Genomic DNA, 22815 nt, shown 5'->3' on the forward strand with positions numbered 1-22815 from the left:
CAATATTTTCCCTGTAAATAAAAAGATGAGTGTAATCTTCTATCATCTGAGTCTCTCTTCACACTTGGAATTGTAGAATTGTTTAGGTTGGAAGGATCTCTCAAGATCATCAAGTCCAACAGTTAGATATCCAAGTCCAGCTTGAGAGATAAAAAGCTTTCTTCTCTTTTTACATATCAGAAAACTTAGCTACTGGACTTATTCATGTCACTGTCAACATGTTTGTGCATGTCGAGAATAAACTTGTACTTAATCAGTTTTCCTTCTGGGTCTTCTGTTCTGAAAGTCTTTTTGAAAGAGATTGTCCCTAAGCATTACAGGCTTGAATAGATTTTGTTGGTGAAGATGATAGAATAATGAACCACAGATTTAAGTCAAATTGTATGTATGTAGGAGACTGTTAGGGTGAAATAACTTGACTCTTCAATTTCTTAATGGATTTTTGTAATGCTGTGGAAATCTTTCTGTACGGCATGTTAAAATGTGTGAAATTTAAAAGCCTTTTAATGACTTTTGGTAATGCTGCACAGGTAATTATGTTGCCATCTATCCCTTCCATTCATAACCACATGGAAAGCATCTCAGCAGAATACATCAGACACCTTTGCTGTTACTCTGACTATGGCTGTACCTGGCATCTCTGTATTAACCTTGGGAGCACCCTTGGACATGGCTCTTGTCTCTTGGCTACAGTTTTTCTTGCCTCCAGGTGGAGCCTGTTTGATTTTCTGTGTATTTTAAGGACATTGTTGAGATTTCTGTTGCTGTTTCATCTTCTGTATCCACCCCAAAGGAGTTGGGCATCAAGTAAACCAGAGGAAAGTTGAAATGTGGTTAGAGAAATGGATAAAATGTAGGGAAGTATAAAGGAGTGATAAAGGAAAATTGATCAGTTTGAAGGGGGGCTGTTAGCACCTTGAGATGGAAAGAACATACATGGAGAGATCTGGAGTATTTGCAGGAAGTGAATAATACAGAACTGATGGTTTTGGTAATGAATTATTATTACCTTTGTAGTTTCAGCATGGCCTGTGAATCTGACCCATGTTTGTGCCTGCCTTTCCAGGGAAAACAACAGGACCAAGAGCCAGGCTATTTTAAGATTACTTAATTAATGTATTATTTAAATTATCTAATGATGCCTGATGAGTTTTAAAGGTCCCCATTTAAATGTCCAAGAACATAAACTTAATAGTTTTATGTTTTATATTCAGCTTAACAGTGTGCTATCTCCACTGTCCATTATCTGTTATTTCTGTCAAAAATCACAACATACTTGCTAAGACAAAAAATCTTGCTTTTCATGTCAAATATTTATAGAAGAATGATTCTCCAAGGAAGACTGTGTCTTTATTAAAAAAGAAAGTATATTGAAAATAAATGTATTTTTTATATTATCAGCTTAATGGGCTGCTTTTTGACCATAATGGTATTCATAAAAAAAACCTCAAATATTCATTATTGGATCTTGTTTTCATTTCTAAGTTTGTATTAATACCTTTGAGCTTTTTAGTGTCACTTAATGAACTTTGAACATAAGCAAGAATTGTAGTGGGAAGTTTTAAAACTGTATTTTTTCCTTTATATAAAACACAAATGTGTTGAAAAAGCTCTTCTAGAGCTTTTGGAAAACTAAGCCAGAATTTTCTCAAAACTTGCTTCATTCATTATATTTGAGGTTTGCTTAATGAATTATTCTTGTAGGTAAGATTTCTCATTTGTTCAACGTAGCACTAGTGGTGAATTATCACACCTGATCTAATGGTGACATTTCTTCTAAGGGCTGCTGATAATTTGGGGTTGCCCCAGGCTGACCCCCAGGTTGAATTCAAGATGTTCCTTCCTTTAACCATCAACAGCCTCTGCACATGGCATTATTCAGAGGGCAACACTGGACAGATAGTCATTTGTGCTCTGTACTTTGAGAGGTTGTGGCTTTTTTTTTTCTCCCACAGTAGCTTTTGTTCCCTTTTAGAAAAGCAAAATAAATCTGTTCCAGAGTGTTGACTGTTGAACAGAAAAAAAAATGTTTAATGATGGATTTAAAGAAAAGGTATTTAAGGAAGTGGTGATTGTACTTGCTGGCAGCTTCCCTTCCACTGGTTTTATAGACAACAGCCAAAAATCTTTATTCTCCCCTTTACCAAAAGGATAAGAAGCTGGGTTACTTGGGTACATTCTGCAAATCTTTTTCTCTGTAGGGACACTTACATTTATAATTTCTGTCAAGAGAATTGCAGTTTTTTTGGCTGTACAGGCTTGGAGGAATGTCAGAGATTTGCCTCTCCACAAGGCAGTTCACACAGCAAGTATGGATCATAGAGATCGTTGAGAGCTGAAATGCTGGGCAGAAACTTGTCTAGTCCTTTGCTGTATTTGTCTTGAGCCAGAGTTATACCTGAGGACGTAGTTATGCCATAGATTTAAGGACTGCAGCACAGTTTCTGTGCTTCGTTCTGACTGAGGAGTTATTGCCATCTTTCATAGTGATTTAACATCAGCATATATAAAGCTTGTATGAATTTCCAAATGTTTTAGGTCCGCTATCATGAAAGTACATTGACTTGTGTAACTGAGATGCTTCTCGAGTAGCTTTGGAGTCAGAATGTTGCACCTTGTATAAAAATAACAAATAGGGTACCAGGGTGAGTTTTACACAGTGACTGCTTCTTACTCTGTAACTGCAGATCAGCTCCTTGAAGTGTGTGCTCCTTACATGCTTTTGGAAATCATGAGATGTTTGTTTTTTATTTCAGATTTACATTACCTTTTTATTTTGACTATGAAGTTCCTTTCTGGTATTTATAGTGTGCAAACTTCGCTGCAGACAGGCTCACTAATCCTTTCACTGGGTCTCTGCTGTCAGGTTTTCATAGGCTACCACATGCTTCCAATCTTTGTTATGAATTTGAAACAGAGAGACATCCAACATAATCACACATTATTACGTAAAGTACTTTTTCAGTAGAATGAAAGGAGAACTGAGAGCACTGAGGGAATTGGTTCAAATCTGTCATTCAGCCCTGCTGCCTTGCATAGCCTCTGGCTCAGCAGAGGTGGGGCTGGAGTTGAGCTCTTGCCTGGGGCAGCTGAGAACTCCCTGCAGGGAAAATGGAACAGCCCTGCAAACTTCTGGTTTCTAACAGCCTAGGGGCTCTAACTGCTTCTGTTCTCTTACAGTAATCTCTGTTAACTGCAGTGTAGTGGAAGAGACTGTCCAAATGCATTTTTTGCTAAGCATTTTGTAAAGCTGCTGTCTGTTGAAAGGTGAATTATTTTGCATACAAGGCTCCTAAATCAAGTATACAACTTTAGTCCTTTGATTTCAAAGAGAAAAAGAATACTATATCCTTAGTTTCATTCTAGTGGGAAAAGATTGCTAAAGACTAGAACATGGCAATCTCTCCTGTGTACAGCTGAACAGTAAGTTCATATATAAGTTCATAACATAAGTTCATTTTTAACAGTAGTTTTCTGTGCAAGTACTCTGATTCTCTGGCATAGAAAGCTAAATTAATCACTGGATTTAGACAACTTCTGAGAGCAGCTATTGTGGTTGGATTATTTTATTATGAAGAAGTAGATGTCACTTGTAGGCAATATAGTAGAAAAGTTCATTTGTGTTACACTTACACAGAGTTTAGTGACTAGATATGTAATCGTCCCTGACAGCATGGTTTTCTTAGAATTAGGCTTTTTTGAGAAATAAAAAAAAAAAATGGTCTGGTCTTTCATACCACAAGTTGGAGAAGATTTGTAGTGATGATGTGTGGACTTCAGTATTGAGCGGTTACCATCAAGTTGGCATTTAGAGTTGTGCTAGGGGAAGAAATCAAAACCTGAACTTGCCCCCCAGCCTCTCAGCTGAGACATGAACTTTGTGCTCTCAGCTGCAGCACTGTGAAAAGGCTTGGGGTGAGGATTTGAACCATACTGCAGTTTTAGTGACAGAACATACTTTTACAGGGTCCTTCCAGACCTCTGCTTGTCTTTCAAGGAAGAATAAGAGGTAATCTGATTCCTGTCAAGGACTCATCAGGGCCGATGGGCCCTTCCCACACTGGTTTGTGGCAGGAGGTGTGTGCTTGTGTCCTAGCAGGGAATCAGTTTGGCCAGATGAAAGAATAGTTCTTGGGAGCAGCCAAGAACTAAGTAAATGCAATTGAAAGCCCTGTGACATGCAGGTGATTAAACTGCATTTGAGGTTTTGCTCTTGCTTAGAGGTGGTAAATACATGAGAGAAAACATAAATAGCAGTGTGATTAAATGGTAGCATGACATAAAGCCTATATATAGCCATTTATAATTTTGTAGTACTTTCTCCTTTTAATAGCCTTTTGCTCTTTGACTTCAGCACACACAAACTCTGTATGTGTGGGTTCATTTACTCTTCTTGGTAGTGTTTTGTTCCACTGGAGTTGTCATGTTTCTGTTATTTGTTTTTAGTTGAATAACTGGCTTATGCCATGGTAATGCGCCTGTTTTTTCAGCGGATGTGAAACTTGATACTGAACTGAGCTGATATGATAAACAAGCATTAAGGCCTCTATGTCTTCCTGAACATGAATGTATTAGAGGAGATGGTGGAAGTTGTTTTCCTTCTAAAAATAAACTCAGTAAATAATAGAATAATTGAATTTAATTAATCTCAGGCCAACCGAACTGAAAGATTATTCTTGCTGGTTCTGAACGGCAGCTGATTATAGAAGTTTCCAGCTCCAAGCAAAATGGTCAGGTAACTTTTTTCACTTGATTTTTTTTTTAAATGCAAATACACTAGATGGCTTTTTCTTTATAGAAAATATATACCCTGTACCTGGAAAAGTGATTTTCTAATATGTTAATAAAAGAAATTTAACTTTTAATAAAAGGTTTGAAGTTGAACAGATAAGATGTATAATACAGAAATATAGTTTGTCAGTGAATTTTAGTTTCACTTGAGTAACATGGTATCTTCATTCTGGAGCTATAGTGCATTATAAACTCTGTCTTTTTAGCTTTTTAGCTCTCCCGCCTTTTCCGCTTGTATACTGCAACTTTGTGCCTTTGCCTTTTGGATTTAGGAATGTAGGGGTTTCTGCTCCCCACCTCCCCCCCACAGTATATTCATAGTTAGCCTTGAGTTAGCCTTGACAGTGTTATGTTGCTTTTCACACCATTAATAGTGTCTGCTATTTTTGTTAAGTTAATTTTGTGGAAACTGTCAAGTATTACTGTGTAATTATATAAAGAACAAAAGCTAAAAGGAAGAAAAGAATCATATTCAGAAACAAAAAAAAATTAAAACTTTAAAGGTTTTTTTGAAATTTGGTTTGATGAACCCTGGTAAGAATTACAAACTTCTGTGTAATTTTACATCTTGTCTTTCCTCTTGCATTGTTTTCTTCCCATGTTCTTTTTACAAATGCTTCTGTAAATTGTCAATTTATTTTCAAGAGAAGGAAATAGATCCCAAAAGGAAAATATTTTTAGATACTCTTAGAAATAAGCATGAAGATCATTTATCTTCTTACTTGTTTATGTCCAAACTTGAGTGTAGTTTAACAATTTTCAAAACTCTGAATGCATGAAGATGAGTGCAGGGAGCCTGCAGTCTGCCCTTGGCATTTAAGTGTGTCATAACCCCTGACAGGGTGGACTGTCAGTTCTCTACAGTACTGACTCTTGAGGTCAGTATGCTGGAAAACTTTTGGAAAGTTTGGAAAACTTTTGATTTGGCTCAGAGTTTCACTTTGTGAGAAGTACAGATACAATTGTTATGAAGTGGGCTTCTACAATTTACATATTGTAATTTGTAACTGGGGAGTATAGGCATCTTTAAGATACTTAGTTAAAGAAACTAAACCCACAAAACTGTGACTTTGTATTTCCTGTTTAAAATTCTACTGCATGTGAATGATTATAAGATTTGATTGTTTCAACATGTGTGATATTTTCATTGTCAGATTCACTCAGATAATTTCAAATTTTTAATCTTGAACTGGCTTGAAAATGGAAATTGTTTTCTGTTAAGAAAATCTTTGAGAGGAAGCAGAGACAAGTCGGAAGAATACTTAAGCTGAGGTTAAGTTGTGAAATATAACAAATAAATAAAAGGAGGCCTTACAATTTGGGATGATGTAAAATAGGATGGTTCTTTTGCAACTGGGCAGGTGCACCAGCAAAACTGATCTTGCCTCGTGTGGGGAGCTTCTTGTTCCAACCAAAACCTGCAGCTTTTCACAGCCCACAGCCACAGTGCTGTGGAGAAGCCAAGTGCCCAGAGTGCAAGGCAGGGTGGCTGAAAGCCAGGGGCACGGATGGAGTGAGGTCACTTTTCTGGACAGCCCTGCCAGAAGACATCCCTTGGTTTGTTTTCTGCTGGAGGAAGAAGTGGAGCTGACAAGCGTTTTCCAGGCAGGTAGCCAGATAGGCATTATTTCAATGTTTCCCCTGGAAAATCGGTGGGTTTTGGCAAAACTGAATTTTTCCACGTGAAAATTTCTATTTTATGGAAATGGTGTTCCTGATTAAAAAATTATTTTGATGGAAAGTGTCCAATTGGTTACACTGAACCATAGAATTAGCATCTGCTGTGTTTAAATCTATTGAAGATAATTTGGCTTAGGTTTAGCAACTCTGAACAAAATATACACAGACAACTTTTCCTCCCCCTGTCTAATACCTCAGTTTTAGTGCCAGCCAAAATTCAACTTGAAGTTGGCTATGAGTAGAATAAAAGCTTTTTCTGAATTTTGCCTGTTTGTTTTCAGTTCAGACTGCCTTTAACTTCAAAGGCTTCGCAACACAGATGCCATGGCTGGAGCTACAGCTGCCAGTTCCACTGGCTGCTCTGGATTTGCGGGTCCTTCAGCGTGCAGCACTATTGATCCATGGGCGCTCAAGTGGCTAATGGAAAGTCCACAGATTTTCTCCATCATATGTTTTCTGTCAGTTTTGTTTTCAGATAATTGTGGTTGAAGCTTGTACAACATACAGGATGTGGGACTTGTGTTGGTTTATAGTCACAACAAATTAGAATGTGTAACTTTGCATCATTTAGTGTTTTACCTGTTTTATCTACTTAATTGTGTACAATTATTGAGGCCCATCAGTTGTTATTTGCATATAATTTTTCTCTTTTTGATTTCTAGAATTGTGTTTAAAAAACCCTCTTTTTTGAGCTGAAATCAAAACCTAATTTTCACTTGCTACATTTCCTTGATTCAGCATCTGTAGTTGGGCTGTTGTTCAAGTTTAGAGCTGTTAATAACCAGTGTCATGAAAGGACTGTTCTTAGTTATTCTAGCTATAGGCAGTTGTGCATTGTCATTAAAAGCTCAAAAGTTTAAAAGACTCTTTTTATATATTGAGGAGCTTTTGTTTTCAGCTGGGTCTGTAGAGAACTGTAAAGTTCTTTAATAGGTGAAGAAATGATTTTAAAGTCATATTGCAAAGTGGAATCAAATTTAGTTACACTGTGATACCTTTGAGGAAGGTACCTGTAGGAAGAAATTTGGATTTGGGGGCTTTTGAGGTGAGGGGGTGTATGTTCTTTCCCCCCACCACTCCCCCCACCTTATGCAAGATATTAAATACTATGTTGCTATCACTTGGTACTTCTGTACTTTGTCTGAACTTGCACTGATTTCAGCCCTTTTTTCTTTTGATAGGTAAATATTTAGGCTTCCTGATCTTTGAGTTGTCTCAGAGCCAGATTTCCCTTTAATGAAAGATTTATTTAAATCTATTTAACCTAGTTTAAGAACACATTTTAAAAAGTAGTCCAGATTTATTTTGAGAAGTCTCTATCAAGATATTTTAGTAATGTTTTGTTATACATTTGTTACATCTTATTATAGCATTGAGTCATAAAAGCAAGAATAAGAGACCCAGCTCCAGGAATGGGAAGAGATAGATGTAGGTATCATCTGTGTGAAGGTCATGGATTACCATTTTTTTTAATGCTATTTTCAAACAAGGGCAGGTTATGGATAGAATCAAGTTTAAAATAATGGAGGAGGAACTCACTTGGAAAACTTTTCTATTTATTCCTAGTAATCCTCACACATGATAAACACCTCCAAATATCATGAACTGACAGCTGCATACTAGGAAACAAGGAGGTTTTATGTCTTAGAAATGCATTTGCATATTTGTTTAATTTATAATTTTTCTTAAATATAGGAGGATACTTGAAGTCACCATTTAGTGATATTTAAACAGTGCTTCCCTTCCTGTTCTTGTTTTTCCTGGCAGACATATGCTTTACTTACTGACTGCTTCAGCTATCTGCCGTTCCACAGGGATTAGTTGGCTTTTTTAAAAATAAAGTTAGATTTAATTTTTTTCCCTGCTAGCTTTGCCATTTCTATCATCGTTGTATGAGTGTGGGCTGCTGCTGCCCCAGTAGCCGTGGCCCTGGGGCCTTTTCCCTCTCTGTGGCCTTGCTACCTCACGAGCTGTCACTGCTCTAGCTGGTGCTTGCCATCAACTTGTGTTTTCATATAACATGATGGCCTTACGTGATACCAATATTGTTATTTAAAGACATTTCTAGCCTCAGCTGCCTTCTCTGTGTTTCTTCACACCAAGGTATGGCTTCCCTAAACCATTCTGTAAAGCAGTCACACTGTGATCAGGTGATTCCTGAAGATCTACTATAGTCCATTGCTTAATAGAGAGATAGGTGTGCTGTTTTTCTGGTCCCTAAAGTGTGTAGGGGTGTATTGAATGTTATAGAGAAATTTTCTACATTTTTGCACAAAGTAATCTCTGAAACCTCATGTGACGTTCTTCACACATCTTCAAATGTATGTGTGACTCGTTCCATAAATTTCCCTAACCCCTGAGTAGCGCCTAGAAATGAGAAGTCTCCAGGTCAGGAACAAAAAAAGCCTGCACAAATTCATATGATGTTTCCACTCTGATTGTGGTCTCAGTGTGTCACTTGTAGAACAGATGGGTTTGTTTTGGTTGTGAATAACCATAGGTGCTCGCTGTGAAGCTTTGCCTAAAGGCACATGCACTCTGGATGCACACATGCATTTTTCTTGCACTATGTGAAACTGATCATCTTCTGCAGTATTGTTATCATCAGGTCAATGAGTACTGAGCCATGAACTGGCTGGTATATCTGGAAGGAGGCTTTCTGTTGTCTTTGCATTTGTTCACACTGGCTTGTAAGACTGATGCAATGAAATGGGGGCCCTGATGAAGTAGGATGGTGAGGGTGGCAGAAGGGTCTGACTGTTTTAATTCTGGCTCTTTCTTGGCTGCAGACTTTGTGTATTGGTTGAGTTTCTTCAGGCTCTCTGCACTCCAAAACTGTAATGTGGTTTGGACAGGACACTAAAAATATATTTGAAGGTTAAAAATGGGCTTAAAATGAACCATATTGAGCTGTTTGGAATTTATAAATCTATTTGCCGCTTTTTTTCCCCCCACTTATTTTTTCCTTGACAGAGAAATTTTAATATCTTCTCAGACTGTTATCTAGAGTCTTAGATAGTGAAGATGAAAATGTTATTATCTGCATGTGAAATATGACTGAGGACATAAAGGGTTTAGGTTCAAAATAATTGTCAGTGTTGATGGCATGGATTTTAAGAACTCTTTTTTTTTATTAATATTGCTCCTAAAATGCATAGGTGTTGTAATCTCAAACTAATGAATTTTATCTTGCTGTTATGTGTTTCCTGAAATGTTTCATACAGGAGTGAAGCAAAGCAGGTATCAGTCTTCCTGTGCTGTCTACTTCACACTCAAAACAGAGAAAGGGATTTGAGATGCTTTTTTTGTGAGTGTGCTGCATGCAGTTCAAGTATAATGAGAATTGACATTTAATTAGATTGAAGTGTCATTTATAATGGGCTTTTCTGTTAGCTGTGCCCTTCTTCTTGGGGGCAGGGAAGAGCAAGGGAGGGAATTGTCAAATTGTCCAAACAGTTTATTTTTCAGAGAAAACAATAGCGTGCTACAGTACTATCTCACTAATTTGCTATGTTCTGGTGTACAGCCTCCAACTGTCTCTAACAGATCTTACATAGTGACTGAACACTCACTAATTCTTATTTTTATGTTAGAAAGTATGAGAATCAGGGAGTGACAGAGCAAGATGTTTCATCTTTAACCTTTGTCTCTATCAATAATTGTAACAGTGAAAATCTTGCTTGATACCACACAGCAGTTGTTCAAATTGGAAACACTTTGTCAGAAAAGTAGATAAAAAGCATTATTCAAGGAGGTATTAGATTAAAAAAAAATCCTTGAGTAATTTTTTAACTGAGAATGCTTATTAATTTAGGCATCAAGACTGCGCTGAAATCCACAGCCAACCCCAGGAAATCCTTGTGTTTCTGAGATACATTAACAGTCTTAGAAATTTATCTAAGTGTCTAGAATATTAAATTAGGTGTCTGCTACTGGTTCATGTATAGGAGAAACTGATGGTGGAGGAGAGGGGCGAAGTTCAACTTCTTTTCTTTCAGCTTTCGAACTTTGGTCCCAAAATTTTAAGAAATTGTCATATATGCATTAATAACTAATGTGTGTGGTTTTTTTTGTTTTGGGGTTCTAGGTATCATGTTTTGGGGGTTATAGGTGTCAGGTTCCGGAGTTCTAGGTAACCTGACTTGGGGTTCTAGGTGTCAGGTTTCGGGGTTCTAGGTAACCTGACTTGGGGTTCTAGGTGTCGGGTTTCGGGGTTCTAGGTAACCTGACTTGGGGTTCTAGGTGTCGAGTCTGGGGGTTCTGGGTATCATGTCTTGGGGTTCTAGGTGCCGAGTCTGGGGCTTCTAGGTGTCGGGTGTTAGGTGTCATGTTTCAGGGTGTTGGGGGTCGAGTCTGGGGCTTCTAGGTTTCGGGTTTCGAGGTTCTAGTTGTCAATGGGCATTTTGTGATACAAAACTCTGTCCTCTGTCCAGCCAGAAGAAAAGACTAAATTTATCAACTGTGACGTCTATCCACTGTCACTGAATCCAACCAATATGAAGGAGACAAGCAATTATTTTTAAATATGAGGCTATTCAGTACAGAAATGCTACTAGGTGTTGAGTTTCGGGGTTCTAGGTATCAGGTTTTGGGCATCTAGGTATCAGGTTTCGGGGTTCTAGAGGTGTCGAGTTTCGCGGTTCGGTTCCAGGTGTCGGGTGTTAGGTGTCACGTTTCGGGGTGTTGGGTGTCGAGTCTGGGGCTTCTAGGTGTCGGGTTTTGGGGTTCTAGGTAACCTGACTTGGGGTTCTAGGTTTCGGGGTTCTAGGTTACCTGACTTGGGCTTCTAGGTGTCGGGTTTCGGGGTTCTGGGTAACCTGACTTGGGTTTCTAGGTGTCGGGTTTCGGGGTTCTAGGTACCCTGACTTGGGGTTCTAGGTGTCGGGTTTCGGGGTTCTAGGTAACCTGACTTGGGGTTCTAGGTAACCTGACTTGGGGTTCTAGGTGTCGGGTTTCGGGGTTCTAGGTAACCTGACTTGGGGTTCTAGGTAACCTGACTTGGGGTTCTAGGTGTCGGGTTTCGGGGTTCTAGGTAACCTGACTTGGGCTTCTAGGTGTCGGGTTTCGGGGTTCTAGGTGTCGGGTTTTGGGGTTCTAGGTAACCTGACTTGGGGTTCTAGGTAACCTGACTTGGGGTTCTAGGTGTCGGGTTTTGGGGTTCTAGGTAACCTGACTTGGGGTTCTAGGTGTCGGGTTTCGGGGTTCTAGGTAACCTGACTTGGGGTTCTAGGTGTCGGGTTTTGGGGTTCTAGGTAACCTGACTTGGGGTTCTAGGTGTCGGGTTTTGGGGTTCTAGGTAACCTGACTTGGGGTTCTAGGTGTCGGGTTTCGGGGTTCTAGGTAACCTGACTTGGGGTTCTAGGTAACCTGACTTGGGGTTCTAGGTGTCGGGTTTTGGGGTTCTAGGTAACCTGACTTGGGGTTCTAGGTGTCGGGTTTTGGGGTTCTAGGTAACCTGACTTGGGGTTCTAGGTGTCGGGCTTTGGGGTTCTAGGTAACCTGACTTGGGGTTCTAGGTAACCTGACTTGGGGTTCTAGGTGTCGGGCTTTGGGGTTCTAGGTAACCTGACTTGGGGTTCTAGGTAACCTGACTTGGGGTTCTAGGTGTCGGGTTTTGGGGTTCTAGGTAACCTGACTTGGGGTTCTAGGTGTCGGGCTTTGGGGTTCTAGGTAACCTGACTTGGGGTTCTAGGTAACCTGACTTGGGGTTCTAGGTGTCGGGCTTTGGGGTTCTAGGTAACCTGACTTGGGGTTCTAGGTAACCTGACTTGGGGTTCTAGGTGTCGGGTTTTGGGGTTCTAGGTAACCTGACTTGGGGTTCTAGGTGTCGGGTTTTGGGGTTCTAGGTAACCTGACTTGGGGTTCTAGGTGTCGGGCTTTGGGGTTCTAGGTAACCTGACTTGGGGTTCTAGGTGTCGGGTTTCGGGGTTCTAGGTAACCTGACTTGGGGTTCTAGGTAACCTGACTTGGGGTTCTAGGTGTCGGGTTTTGGGGTTCTAGGTAACCTGACTTGGGGTTCTAGGTGTCGGGTTTCGGGGTTCTAGGTAACCTGACTTGGGGTTCTAGGTGTCGGGTTTCGGGGTTCTAGGTAACCTGACTTGGGGTTCTAGGTAACCTGACTTGGGGTTCTAGGTGTCGGGTTTTGGGGTTCTAGGTAACCTGACTTGGGGTTCTAGGTGTCGGGTTTCGGGGTTCTAGGTAACCTGACTTGGGGTTCTAGGTGTCGGGTTTCGGGGTTCTAGGTAACCTGACTTGGGGTTCTAGGTAACCTGACTTGGGGTTCTAGGTGTCGGGTTTCGGGGTTCTAGGTAACCTGACTTGGGGTTCTAGGTAACCTGACTTGGGGTTCTAGGTGTCGGGTTTCGGGGTTCTAGGTAACCTGACTTGGGGTTCTAGGTGTCGGGTTTCGGGGTTCTAGGTAACCTGACTTGGGGTTCTAGGTGTCGGGTTTTGGGGTTCTAGGTAACCTGACTTGGGGTTCTAGGTGTCGGGTTTCGGGGTTCTAGGTAACCTGACTTGGGGTTCTAGGTAACCTGACTTGGGGTTCTAGGTAACCTGACTTGGGGTTCTAGGTGTCGGGTTTTGGGGTTCTAGGTAACCTGACTTGGGGTTCTAGGTAACCTGACTTGGGGTTCTAGGTGTCGGGTTTTGGGGTTCTAGGTGTCGGGTTTTGGGGTTCTAGGTAACCTGACTTGGGGTTCTTGGTGTCGAGTCTGGGGGGTTCTAGGTGTCACGTTTCGGGGTGTTGGGTGTCGAGTCTGGGGCTTCTAGGTTTCGGGTTTCGAGGTTCTAGTTGTCAATGGGCATTTTGTGATACAAAACTCTGTCCTCTGTCCAGCCAGAAGAAAAGACTAAATTTAACAACTGTGGGTTCTATCCACTGTCACTGAATCCAACCAATATGAAGGAGACAAGTAATTATTTTTAAATATGAGGCTATTCAGTACAGAAATGGTACTAGGTGTTGAGTTTCGGGGTTCTAGGTATCAGGTTTTGGGCATCTAGGTATCAGGTTTTGGGCTTCTAGAGGTGTTGAGTTTCGGGGTTCGGTTCCAGGTGTCGAGTTTCAGGGTTCTATGTATCAGGTTTCGCAGTTCTAGGTGTCGGGTTTCGGGGTTCTTGGTATCGTGACTTGGGGTTCTAGGTGTAGGGTCTGGGTGTTCTGGGTATCATGTCTTGGGGTTCTGGGTGCCGAGTCTGGGGCTTCTAGGTGTTGGGTGTTAGGTGTTAGGTGTCACGTTTCGGGGTGTTGGGTGTTGAGTCTGGGGCTTCTAGGTGTCGGGTTTTGGGGTTCTTGGTGTCGAGTCTGGGGGTGTTAGGTGTCACGTTTCGGGGTGTTGGGTGTCGAGTCTGGGGCTTCTAGGTTTTGGGTTTCGAGGTTCTAGGTGTCAGTGGGCATTTTGTGATACGAAACTCTGTGTCCAGCCAGAAGAAAAGACTAAATTTAACAACTGTGGCTTCTATCCACTGTCACTGAATCCAACCAATATGAAGGAGACAAGCAATTATTTTTAAATATGAGGCTATTCAGTACAGAAATGGTACTAGGTGTTGAGTTTTGGGGTTCTAGGTATCAGGTTTTGGGCTTCTATGTATCAGGTTTCGGGGTTCAGTTCTAGGTGTTGAGTTTCAGGGTTCTATGTATCAGGTTTCGCAGTTCTAGGTGTCAGGTTTTGGGGTTCTAGGTTTAGCTTTTTGGGGTTCTAGGTGTTGAGTTTCGGGGTTCTAGGTATCAAATATCAGCTTTAATGAATGATAGATACTTTCCATTATTTGGTGAGCATAAAGCAGGAAAGAATCCGAATATCCTGAGCTAGGAGGGACCCACAAAGGTCATCAAGTCCAACTCTCATTGGAATGATTTCAGGATTGTAGTGCATGGGTTGATTCACAGAAATGAAAATGCATTTCTGCTCTGCTTTTATTTACAAGCAATGTTCTGAAGCTGTGTACAGCATCAGAATTGCTGAAAGCTTTCAAAACAAATTTTTGAAAGATAAGATATTTTAACCTTTTCTTTGGACTTAATGTGGAATTTCCTCAGAGAATTGCACAACCAGCTAATGTTTAGTGTTTTCAAACTAGTTTGTATTGCAACATTTAATGTAGTGTTACTAATATGTTTTCAATAAACCTGTGTGAAGATGGGCTCTAGGTATACTTCTATCTAGTGTTTGTCTGAATGGCAATATGTTGTATTATTTTGTTTAAACCTTCAAAATTGGCTTTTTACTTTTAAATTTTTTATATGTATATAATTAAGTTGTCTGGATAATTTTAGTAACAATGGGGTCTGCATGTTACTTAATATATTCAAGCTGCATCATGTTATAAGGACGTGGGTCTTCTATGAGTCTGACCTACTTTTCTACTTCTTGTAGGAAATTCATGTACTGTGTTGGACCCAAATTAGCAGGTGGGCCACAGTGCAAATCTGTGCCTTCTGGGTTGCTAAAATACAAGCTCCTAAACAAATGGAAATCTGGCAATGCGTGAGCTTCTTTAGCTGCTTAAGATGAGCCATGAAAAATTAAATTTCTCATGTCCTTGCATGCACATGTGCATACAGTAATGTGCTAAGGTAGTTGTTTTTCTGTGCATTACATCAAGAGTTCTTCTAAAGAAAGTTCGCATCAAGTCAGCAAATTGGCTGCACTCTTGGATAAATTAAATTTCAGTTAATTAACTGCTTAACCAACTGCTTATTTATTAAGCTGCTTAAAATCAGTTAGTTTATTGTAAACCAAAGCAAATTGTTGTTATACTCTATATATTTACATAAAAGAGTAAAGGATGCTGAAAATTCACTTGTGAAGCTTCTATAAGCTCTTTAGTGCTCTAACCAAGCCAGTATTGCAGGAATGTTCTGCCCTTTGATAGGGAACACTCCCTGGAATTGCTTCACCACTTGAAACCTGAGCTAAGGCAGGAAATGTACAACTTACTCCCTCCACAGACCTGAGAGGTAAGTGGAGTTACTTTGCACGAGTTCTTTGCACAGTCCTTCTCCGGTTGCTGTAGCAGCATGTTCTTTAGATTGTTAGTTCACATACCTAATTACCATATGTAATACCATATTACATGCTTAGCAGAAGACACTGAAAAACTATAAGCAGAAAACCTTCATCATATGTGAAGATTAAGTCCAGTTTAAATGATCAACGTGCATGTATAAAAATATTTTAGCATTAAGTGACTGTGGCACTGCCCATAACATGGATATGCACACACAGAAGTACCTTGCTTAAGTTAACCTACTGTTTATGCCAGTTGTTCTCAAACTGTTTTTTTGGTTAAGTCTCAGCTTTTGTTTTTATTCTTATTTCTTTTAGGGATGCAGATTTTACTTTGGAGCTTAAAGCAGTCCTCTGTTCCATACTAACGTTAGCCATAATGTTTTTATTGCAGAAGTATTCAATGAATGTAGCTGAATTTCTATCAGATTTTCTCATTTTATATATAAATACTTGTTTGAAAATCAGCTGTAATTTGTAACCTTAGAAGCAATAGCTAGCCACTATCAGTAAGTTTTCAAAATATATAGCAATAATAATAATAAGAATAGCAATATGTGTTCGGGAGACAGTCTGTATTCTTGGTGCATGTATTTCTGAAAGAAAGAAGTAGCAAAGATGGTATGGGTATGGTTTGGTGCCAATTATGTTATAAAACAAGTGTGTCAGTAAAACCAGTAATTGCAGGGTCTATCTGTGCTTAACAACTGCGTCCTTTTTGTTAAGTGTACATGTGCTGATAGAGGTTTAAATATGGGTTGTGTGCACATGATTGGCCACAAAGCAGTTCCATGTAATAACCCTGGCAGATCTTGGAAAGAGGAGTATTTTTGAAGGTGCATGTGAAGGTGTTTTAACAAATTCTCTATGTACTTCCATAGTTTCTTTGCTGACTTAGAGGGAAAGAGTAACTTTGAATGTGGCTTGCAGAAGACAGTCTTTTGTCATCTTCCTCTCTATTACTCTCACGGCTGTTTTATTTCCATTTTGTAGATGCATTTCAGGATTTCAGTCATTATACTTGTAAAACTGTCTTCTGTAGTTGCAAAAACCTCTTAGTTTCATGCGAGAAACTTGTCTGCTATGAGATGGTGCTTCCAACTACTGTGTATTTTATGTGGGACATGAAATATAATGTTTCATTGCACAATCTGAAAGTACAAAACATATTTTCTTAAGTCCTTGAAGAGAACATTCATGAATTTCTTATGTCCAGCATGGTGGGACTATGAGCTTCTCTCAAGGAAGATGCTAAACCCCAGACTATGGAACAGAATGAGGAGAGTGTGTGTCCTATTTGTTTCTTTCTTCCTTAGAGAGAGTGGAGAAGGCATTGTCCTTCCAGTCTGCAAGCTACATGAATTGTTGTTCCGGCCCAATATAGCTGCTCCTGTTTCCATAGCAAAATCATAAAAACAGTGCCTTCTTTCTTGAATTTGATTATTTCATTTATGTACATTGAGAAAAATACAGTTGTTGTCTGTAACTATGCAATGATTTTTGTTTGGCTGGAGCAAAGATCTGTGTTACAGCAAGAACCTTGATAGATCTGCAGTTTGGGTCTGTTGAAGGGATAGAGTGAATGGTTTCATGGTGTTAAAGGATCTTGAGGGTCACTAGGGGATGATTCTCTCTTTGCTCACCCTAACAGATTCATTGATGTGTCTAAAACCTAGTTTTCTCTGCTGCAAAACTGTTTATTGTTGAGTTAGACTCTCCTAGCTCACTACCAAATGGATTTGTGATGACTGCAGTACTTGTTTGATAGTTGAACAGTCCTTTGTGCACTAGTGATTGCGTATATGATGAAGATTACACTCACTGTTTCTTGGTTGATTTGTTACTTTTTCGAATCCTTGTATAATACACCTGTCAAGGGGTTGTTTCTGTGGTATGGAGAAATGGTATGGTTTTAATCAAATTGTGGTCTTTTCTGAAACCTTATTTTCAGCTCAGCAGCAAATACGGACCTAAAATTTTGGCTATAGCTACCAGTTGTGTAGCTGCACTGACAATGCCAACTTTTATGCCATTATGACTAGTAAGGCTTTTAGATTGTGTCTATGTGTCAAAACACTGTTTATGAAATGTTATGTGATTGGCTTGGATCATTGGTATGGAGAGATTCAATACCTCTTCAATACCTCTTAGTTTTTAAAGGTTTTCTCCTGCTTTTTATTTTTGAGATCTGTAGAAAGTATAGCAGAAGCAGCCTCTCCAAGAGGAATTGTCAGATGGACTTTGTTTTTAGGCTTTACTTGAGAGTTTTAATGTTTGCAACACCATTTTTCATAAATTTGTTATTAAGACACATAAATTTAGCAGCTGGTGGCTTTATCTGGTGTCTGTATCATTCAGTTTGTCATGTTGGTTTAGGAAAACAAAAATAAACTTGCTGTAGTTCTACATGAATATAACATTTCAGTTCTGAAGCCAGTGACTGAGTAGCCAAAATAAAAAAGCTGTCTGGTGAGGAAGCAAGTACTTGTTAACCTGAAAATTCTGGGTAAGTCAGAACTGAAGCATTTTGCAAGGATGGATGATCATCAAGCAGATTTTTTTATGTCTCAGGTGTGTGGTCATACTTAAAGAGCTGAAGATGTGATCTAGAAAAGCAAAATACCTCAGGGATTTCTAGGGCAGTTGCTCAGGAGGTTGTCTGCAGGCTGTAGAAAGATGATTGAACTGCAAAGTCCCAGCTAGGTTCTTGGTCTTACACTTTCCTGTGAGAGCCTATGTATCTAAGTTACTGACTATTTAGGAGGGATTGATCTTTCATTTCTTACCCCTCCCTCTTCATTTATGTATATTGGAGCACAGATACCTCCTATGATCCATGCAAGCTCTCTAATCACTGCTGAAATGTTTGCTGTCCTCTGCTAAATTCTCCTTTTTTTTATCATCATATGCTCCCATCCCTCTCCTCAAATGTGAAGCTCATGTGTAGATGTGTTTGAAGATTTCATAATCTTGTGCAAGATAAGGAAAATCAATCATTTTATATTTGGTTTTGAATATACCTGTGTTCTTTTATTGCTCTTAGGGTATTTTAATTTTATGTCTCAATATATTCTCAACTTACGAAACTTTCTGTTTGCTTACGCCCTTGTCAGAGGATGTAGAAATAGTTTGCTGAGTATGTAATTAAGTGAATCACAGGCCTTGATCCACTGAGGCACTTGAGGAAGTATCTGGTATCATTGGATAGAGCTGATAGCTTCAGGTGGGCACATAAGGACTTTGCTAGACTGGGGCTGGATGACAGTCATCAAGATCTTAGATTTAAAAAGTGAAAGTCAATTCTTGCATTTTATTTATCGGCTCTCAGCATAGGGCATAGACTTGTGATGGTCACAGTTGCTTATTGAGAGGATGAGAATTGTTTGTGCTCCCAAACTAAATGTGTAAATCCAATCAAATTGACATAGACAGAAAATTCAGTAGTTTGACAAACATTAAACTGTTCATGTTATAATTTAAAAACAAAGGGGGGAAAATAATGCTAATGTTTTTGTTACCACTGTGCAATCTCATGTTTTATTATTTTACAGTGAATGCAGAGGCCTTGCAAAATAATGCATCAAAGTGCTGTGTATTTGCTGTTTTCTTTTTCACTATAAGGCTTGTTATGTTATTTTCTTTTTTTTTGCTGTTTTGCACTGAAATTAGTTACTTATTTGCATCAAATATCAGGAAACTGGTAGCCATGATGCCCAGCAATTACAATGCTTTGTGAATTGAAAATGTTGTGAATCTTTGAAAACAAACAAAAAAACCCAATGAGAAAACAGCAAACCCACAAAACAACCTTAAAATAGGGAGGGTGTGGACAATGGGCAGAAAGTAAAGGACTGAGTATTTCGGTATAAGGTTGTGTTGTAACATGTAAGACATGGCTTTGTTATTGGCTACTGTGAATTTAGAATTCAGTTTTCTTTTGTCTGTAATGGAATTTTTAAATAATGAATTGCTGTGTTTTCACCTTTCCTTGAAGAAAGACATTCTTGCATTTGCATTTTTTGGCTCTTTTTAAAAATTTTCTGTTTGTTTTGCCTGTAGACCCTGTGTGGACAGTAATGACCGCACGTTTCCGATTGCCTGCTGGCAGAACCTACAATGTACGAGCATCTGAGCTGGCACGAGACAGGCAGCATACAGAGGTGGTCTGCAACATTTTTCTCCTGGATAACAGTGTACAAGCTTTCAGAGTTAATGTAAGTAATGGGCTCATTGCAGATCAATATCTGACATATTGCAGATCAGTGTCCTGAGCTTGCTTTCCTTTACTGCATTTGTATGGCTGGAGTTTGACATTCAGACAAAGTGTTAAGTAGAGAATAAAAGGGGAAGTTGTGTTCAGGCAGGCATGCTTATACATGTGCACAGTGTTACAGGGAACTTAGTCATTCTGGCATCCTCTGTAGTACTAACACATCTTCATTTCAAAATCCAATGTATGAAGCATAATTTATTTCTAGTAATTCTCTTCATGGATTAAAGTTATCCAGTGGAAATGGAGGGTAGTTTTACTGTTGAATTGAATGAAGCTTTTGTTCTTCTGCTTTATGGTTTCTGTATTTTGAGCAGGAGTACGGTGGAGTAGGAACTCTTCCCCTAGCTATGTAGGTGACTGTGTTCAATCACTTGTATGGGCACACTTGGTCCTGGCTGCCATCTTAGAGTACCTCCCTGCTCTTTACATTTCTCAGATAATACTCTTTTTCTGTGATTTCTCTCACTTAAGCATACCACCTTCTACCACTAATGAGAATGACAGGAAGGAAAACAGAAAGCTGGTTGCTGAATACTGAGACTGTTAATGGAAAAAAATTAACAGCTTTTACACATGAACCTGGAATTTAAAATAGGCTATTCATCTAATTTTCTAATGAAAATGTTAATGGTTGTTGTGTATATGTTACACAAATGCAACCCGTTCTTTCAGCTTCCTGAAGAAAAAAAAAACCATGAAAAATAGGCAAGGACCTCACAAGAAATGATTAAAGTATTTAAAATCATCTGTGTGTGAGAAGAACCAGAACTCAACAGGAAAGAAGTTGTAGGTTTTCCTTTGGTAGTAGAACTCTGCTTTTACTTTAAAAGCTATAGAATTGATGAGTTATATGGACAAAGGTTGAATAATGTGATGGTGAAAGTTAACAGGTGCTGTAATTGAAATTTTTCAAAAGTAAATTGAACTTCAGCAAATGGAGTGTAGGAGTATCAAGTAAGGCTGTGGGACTTCATATGGAAGTGAGGGAGAAAGTGAAGCAATTGTCAAATCTGTGTGGACAAATCTAATTCAGAGCATTTGAAAAAGTTCTAATGCTTAGTAATTACATTGAATTCTGATAGCCAGTGATCAGCAAGAATATTGACATATTTGAATGTTTCAGAGAAGATTTGTGAGAGGGATTGCATTTTTTCTGTTCTATAATCAGTGTTTAGAGCCTGCAGCTGCTGATCAGAAGTGAAATCTCTTATCTGGCAAAAACTTGTAAGGATCCAACATCCAGAGGCTTAAGGTTCAGAGGCAGATCTGGTGGTTATTTGTTTTAGATATGTCAGTCAATATGGAAAGGATTAGGATATTCTCTTGACGCATTTTTGTAGTTCATTCAAAAAATACTTAATTTTTCCAGACTTCTGAGTAGTAAAGTGTGGGAATTTTGAGTGATGAAGCTGAGGGACAGATTTTTTAAAGACTTTAATTTATTAACATCAAGCCTCCTTTCCCTTCTGGGATATTTTTTTCTATATCCTTTCCCCTTTTCTGTATTGCTTAATTTTTCATCTTTGCTAACAGTTTCCCAGTCTATACTGCCTGCCAAAAAGCAATATGTGCAAAATGTAGTTGGATGTAAAGCATTAGAAGTGCATAAGAAATTGCAAATGTTGTCATCTTTGCTTTCAGGTGCATGAGTTCTCCATTAAGGTATCTGTCTTGAGGATTTTTCTTATGAAGAAAGTAAGAATTAGGAAAAATAAGGAGTAATTGTTGGGCTGTAGGTATGGGAGATGTGCTTCTTTTTGATCTAGGTGTTCAAAAACTGTGTATTTTTAGAGGACACTAGTGCCTCTCAGAAAAGCAGAATCACCAGCTATATATCCTCAAATGTCTCTTCTGTCTCTCCCAAGAAAAAATTATGTAATATGTTCTACCACCTCCCTAGTGTACTAAATATTTTAGTTGCATGGATCATGCTTTACTGCTTATACAGATCAGCCTGCAAGTTTGTCTATTAAAACTGAGTCCAGGGAATAAAAAGTTCCTTGGTGCTGAACATCTTGATCTCTTGTCTTAGCCTCAATCTGATTTTTCACAAACAAGGCATAATAAAGTATTAATTCGTAGCAAATGTAACCTACATGCTATACAGGTTCTTGGGTTTTATAGTTTTGTTTTACTTTATTGTGGTTGACACTTGGCTTAGGCATAAATATTTATGGAATTGTTTTCAAAATAGGAAGAACAAAGATAGCATCAAATAAATTAGCACCTTTTTTTTTCTCCTGGTGATTGCTATAGGTATTCTGTATGCTAATGATTGTAAAACTTAATCATCTGGAAGATGCAGTGGTGTGTTAATAAAAATGTACTCAAATGCTATTTCTTCTCCAACAGCAAACTGCTGATCACAGAGTGTCTCTTGATAATTTATGTGATGTTCTAAGTTCAGATTTCAACCAGTCTTTTCCATTGATCTGCAAAAAAGGCATCTTTGTGCTAAGCCTTACCTTGTAGAGAACGTAACAAATCAAACCAGATAATCCCCATGGATTGTAGCCAGAGAAAGGCTGCATTGGTTCCAGGCAGAAAAATCAGTTGGAAGTAGCCTGTGCATGTGTTTGAGGAGTACAAACCATTTCTCAAAAATGCTCTGCTTACCAAATGAAGAAATCTTCTTCCTTCAATCCTGAAAAGCAGACTTCAGTAGAACATGTAGCTGGGAAAGGAGGCTGACTTGAATAAACAACATGATCAGGATGATTTGTGTTACCGTAAAACTGTTTCTTCGAGATCAAATTATTTTAATTTGTTTTAATTAGTTATTTAAATACCTAAAATTATGTATTTTCCATGCAGGCTGGCTTATTTATATTCCCTGAAAGCCAATAGATAGATACAGGAATAACACTAAACTTGAGGGACAGCTAAGTCAAGGTAGATGTGGTGGGTTGTGGGCAAGGTTAATGGTCATGGACAAATATTTCAATTTAGAGCCTTTACTATCACAGGACTCTCTTCAGACTTAATGAATTTACACTCTACTGGAAATAAAATCTGAAAACCTGTAAAATAACTCAAACCAAACAAGAAAAACCCCCA

General features: G+C 38.9%; 1 protein-coding gene across 45 annotated transcripts in view; it reads left to right on the forward strand.

Annotated features, from left to right (window-relative positions):
• The window catches only part of PTPN4 (protein tyrosine phosphatase non-receptor type 4), a 167030-nt gene that overhangs the window by 83428 nt on the left and 60787 nt on the right, over window positions 1–22815 (forward strand). For 3 of the 45 annotated variants that reach the window (XR_015289219.1, XM_086897642.1, XM_086897606.1), the window contains one exon: window positions 19545–19699. Coding sequence is in view for 37 of the 45 variants with exons in the window: in XM_086897606.1 (XP_086753732.1) it covers window positions 19545–19699 (155 nt within the window). In the remaining 8 variants the exon portion in view is untranslated. The other 42 variants (XR_015289225.1, XM_086897641.1, XM_086897623.1 and 39 more) reach the window with 41 other exon arrangements.

This window comes from Cyanistes caeruleus, chromosome 7 (assembly GCF_971803275.1).
Source record: "Cyanistes caeruleus chromosome 7, bCyaCae1.hap1.1, whole genome shotgun sequence".
NCBI lineage: Eukaryota > Metazoa > Chordata > Aves > Passeriformes > Paridae > Cyanistes > Cyanistes caeruleus.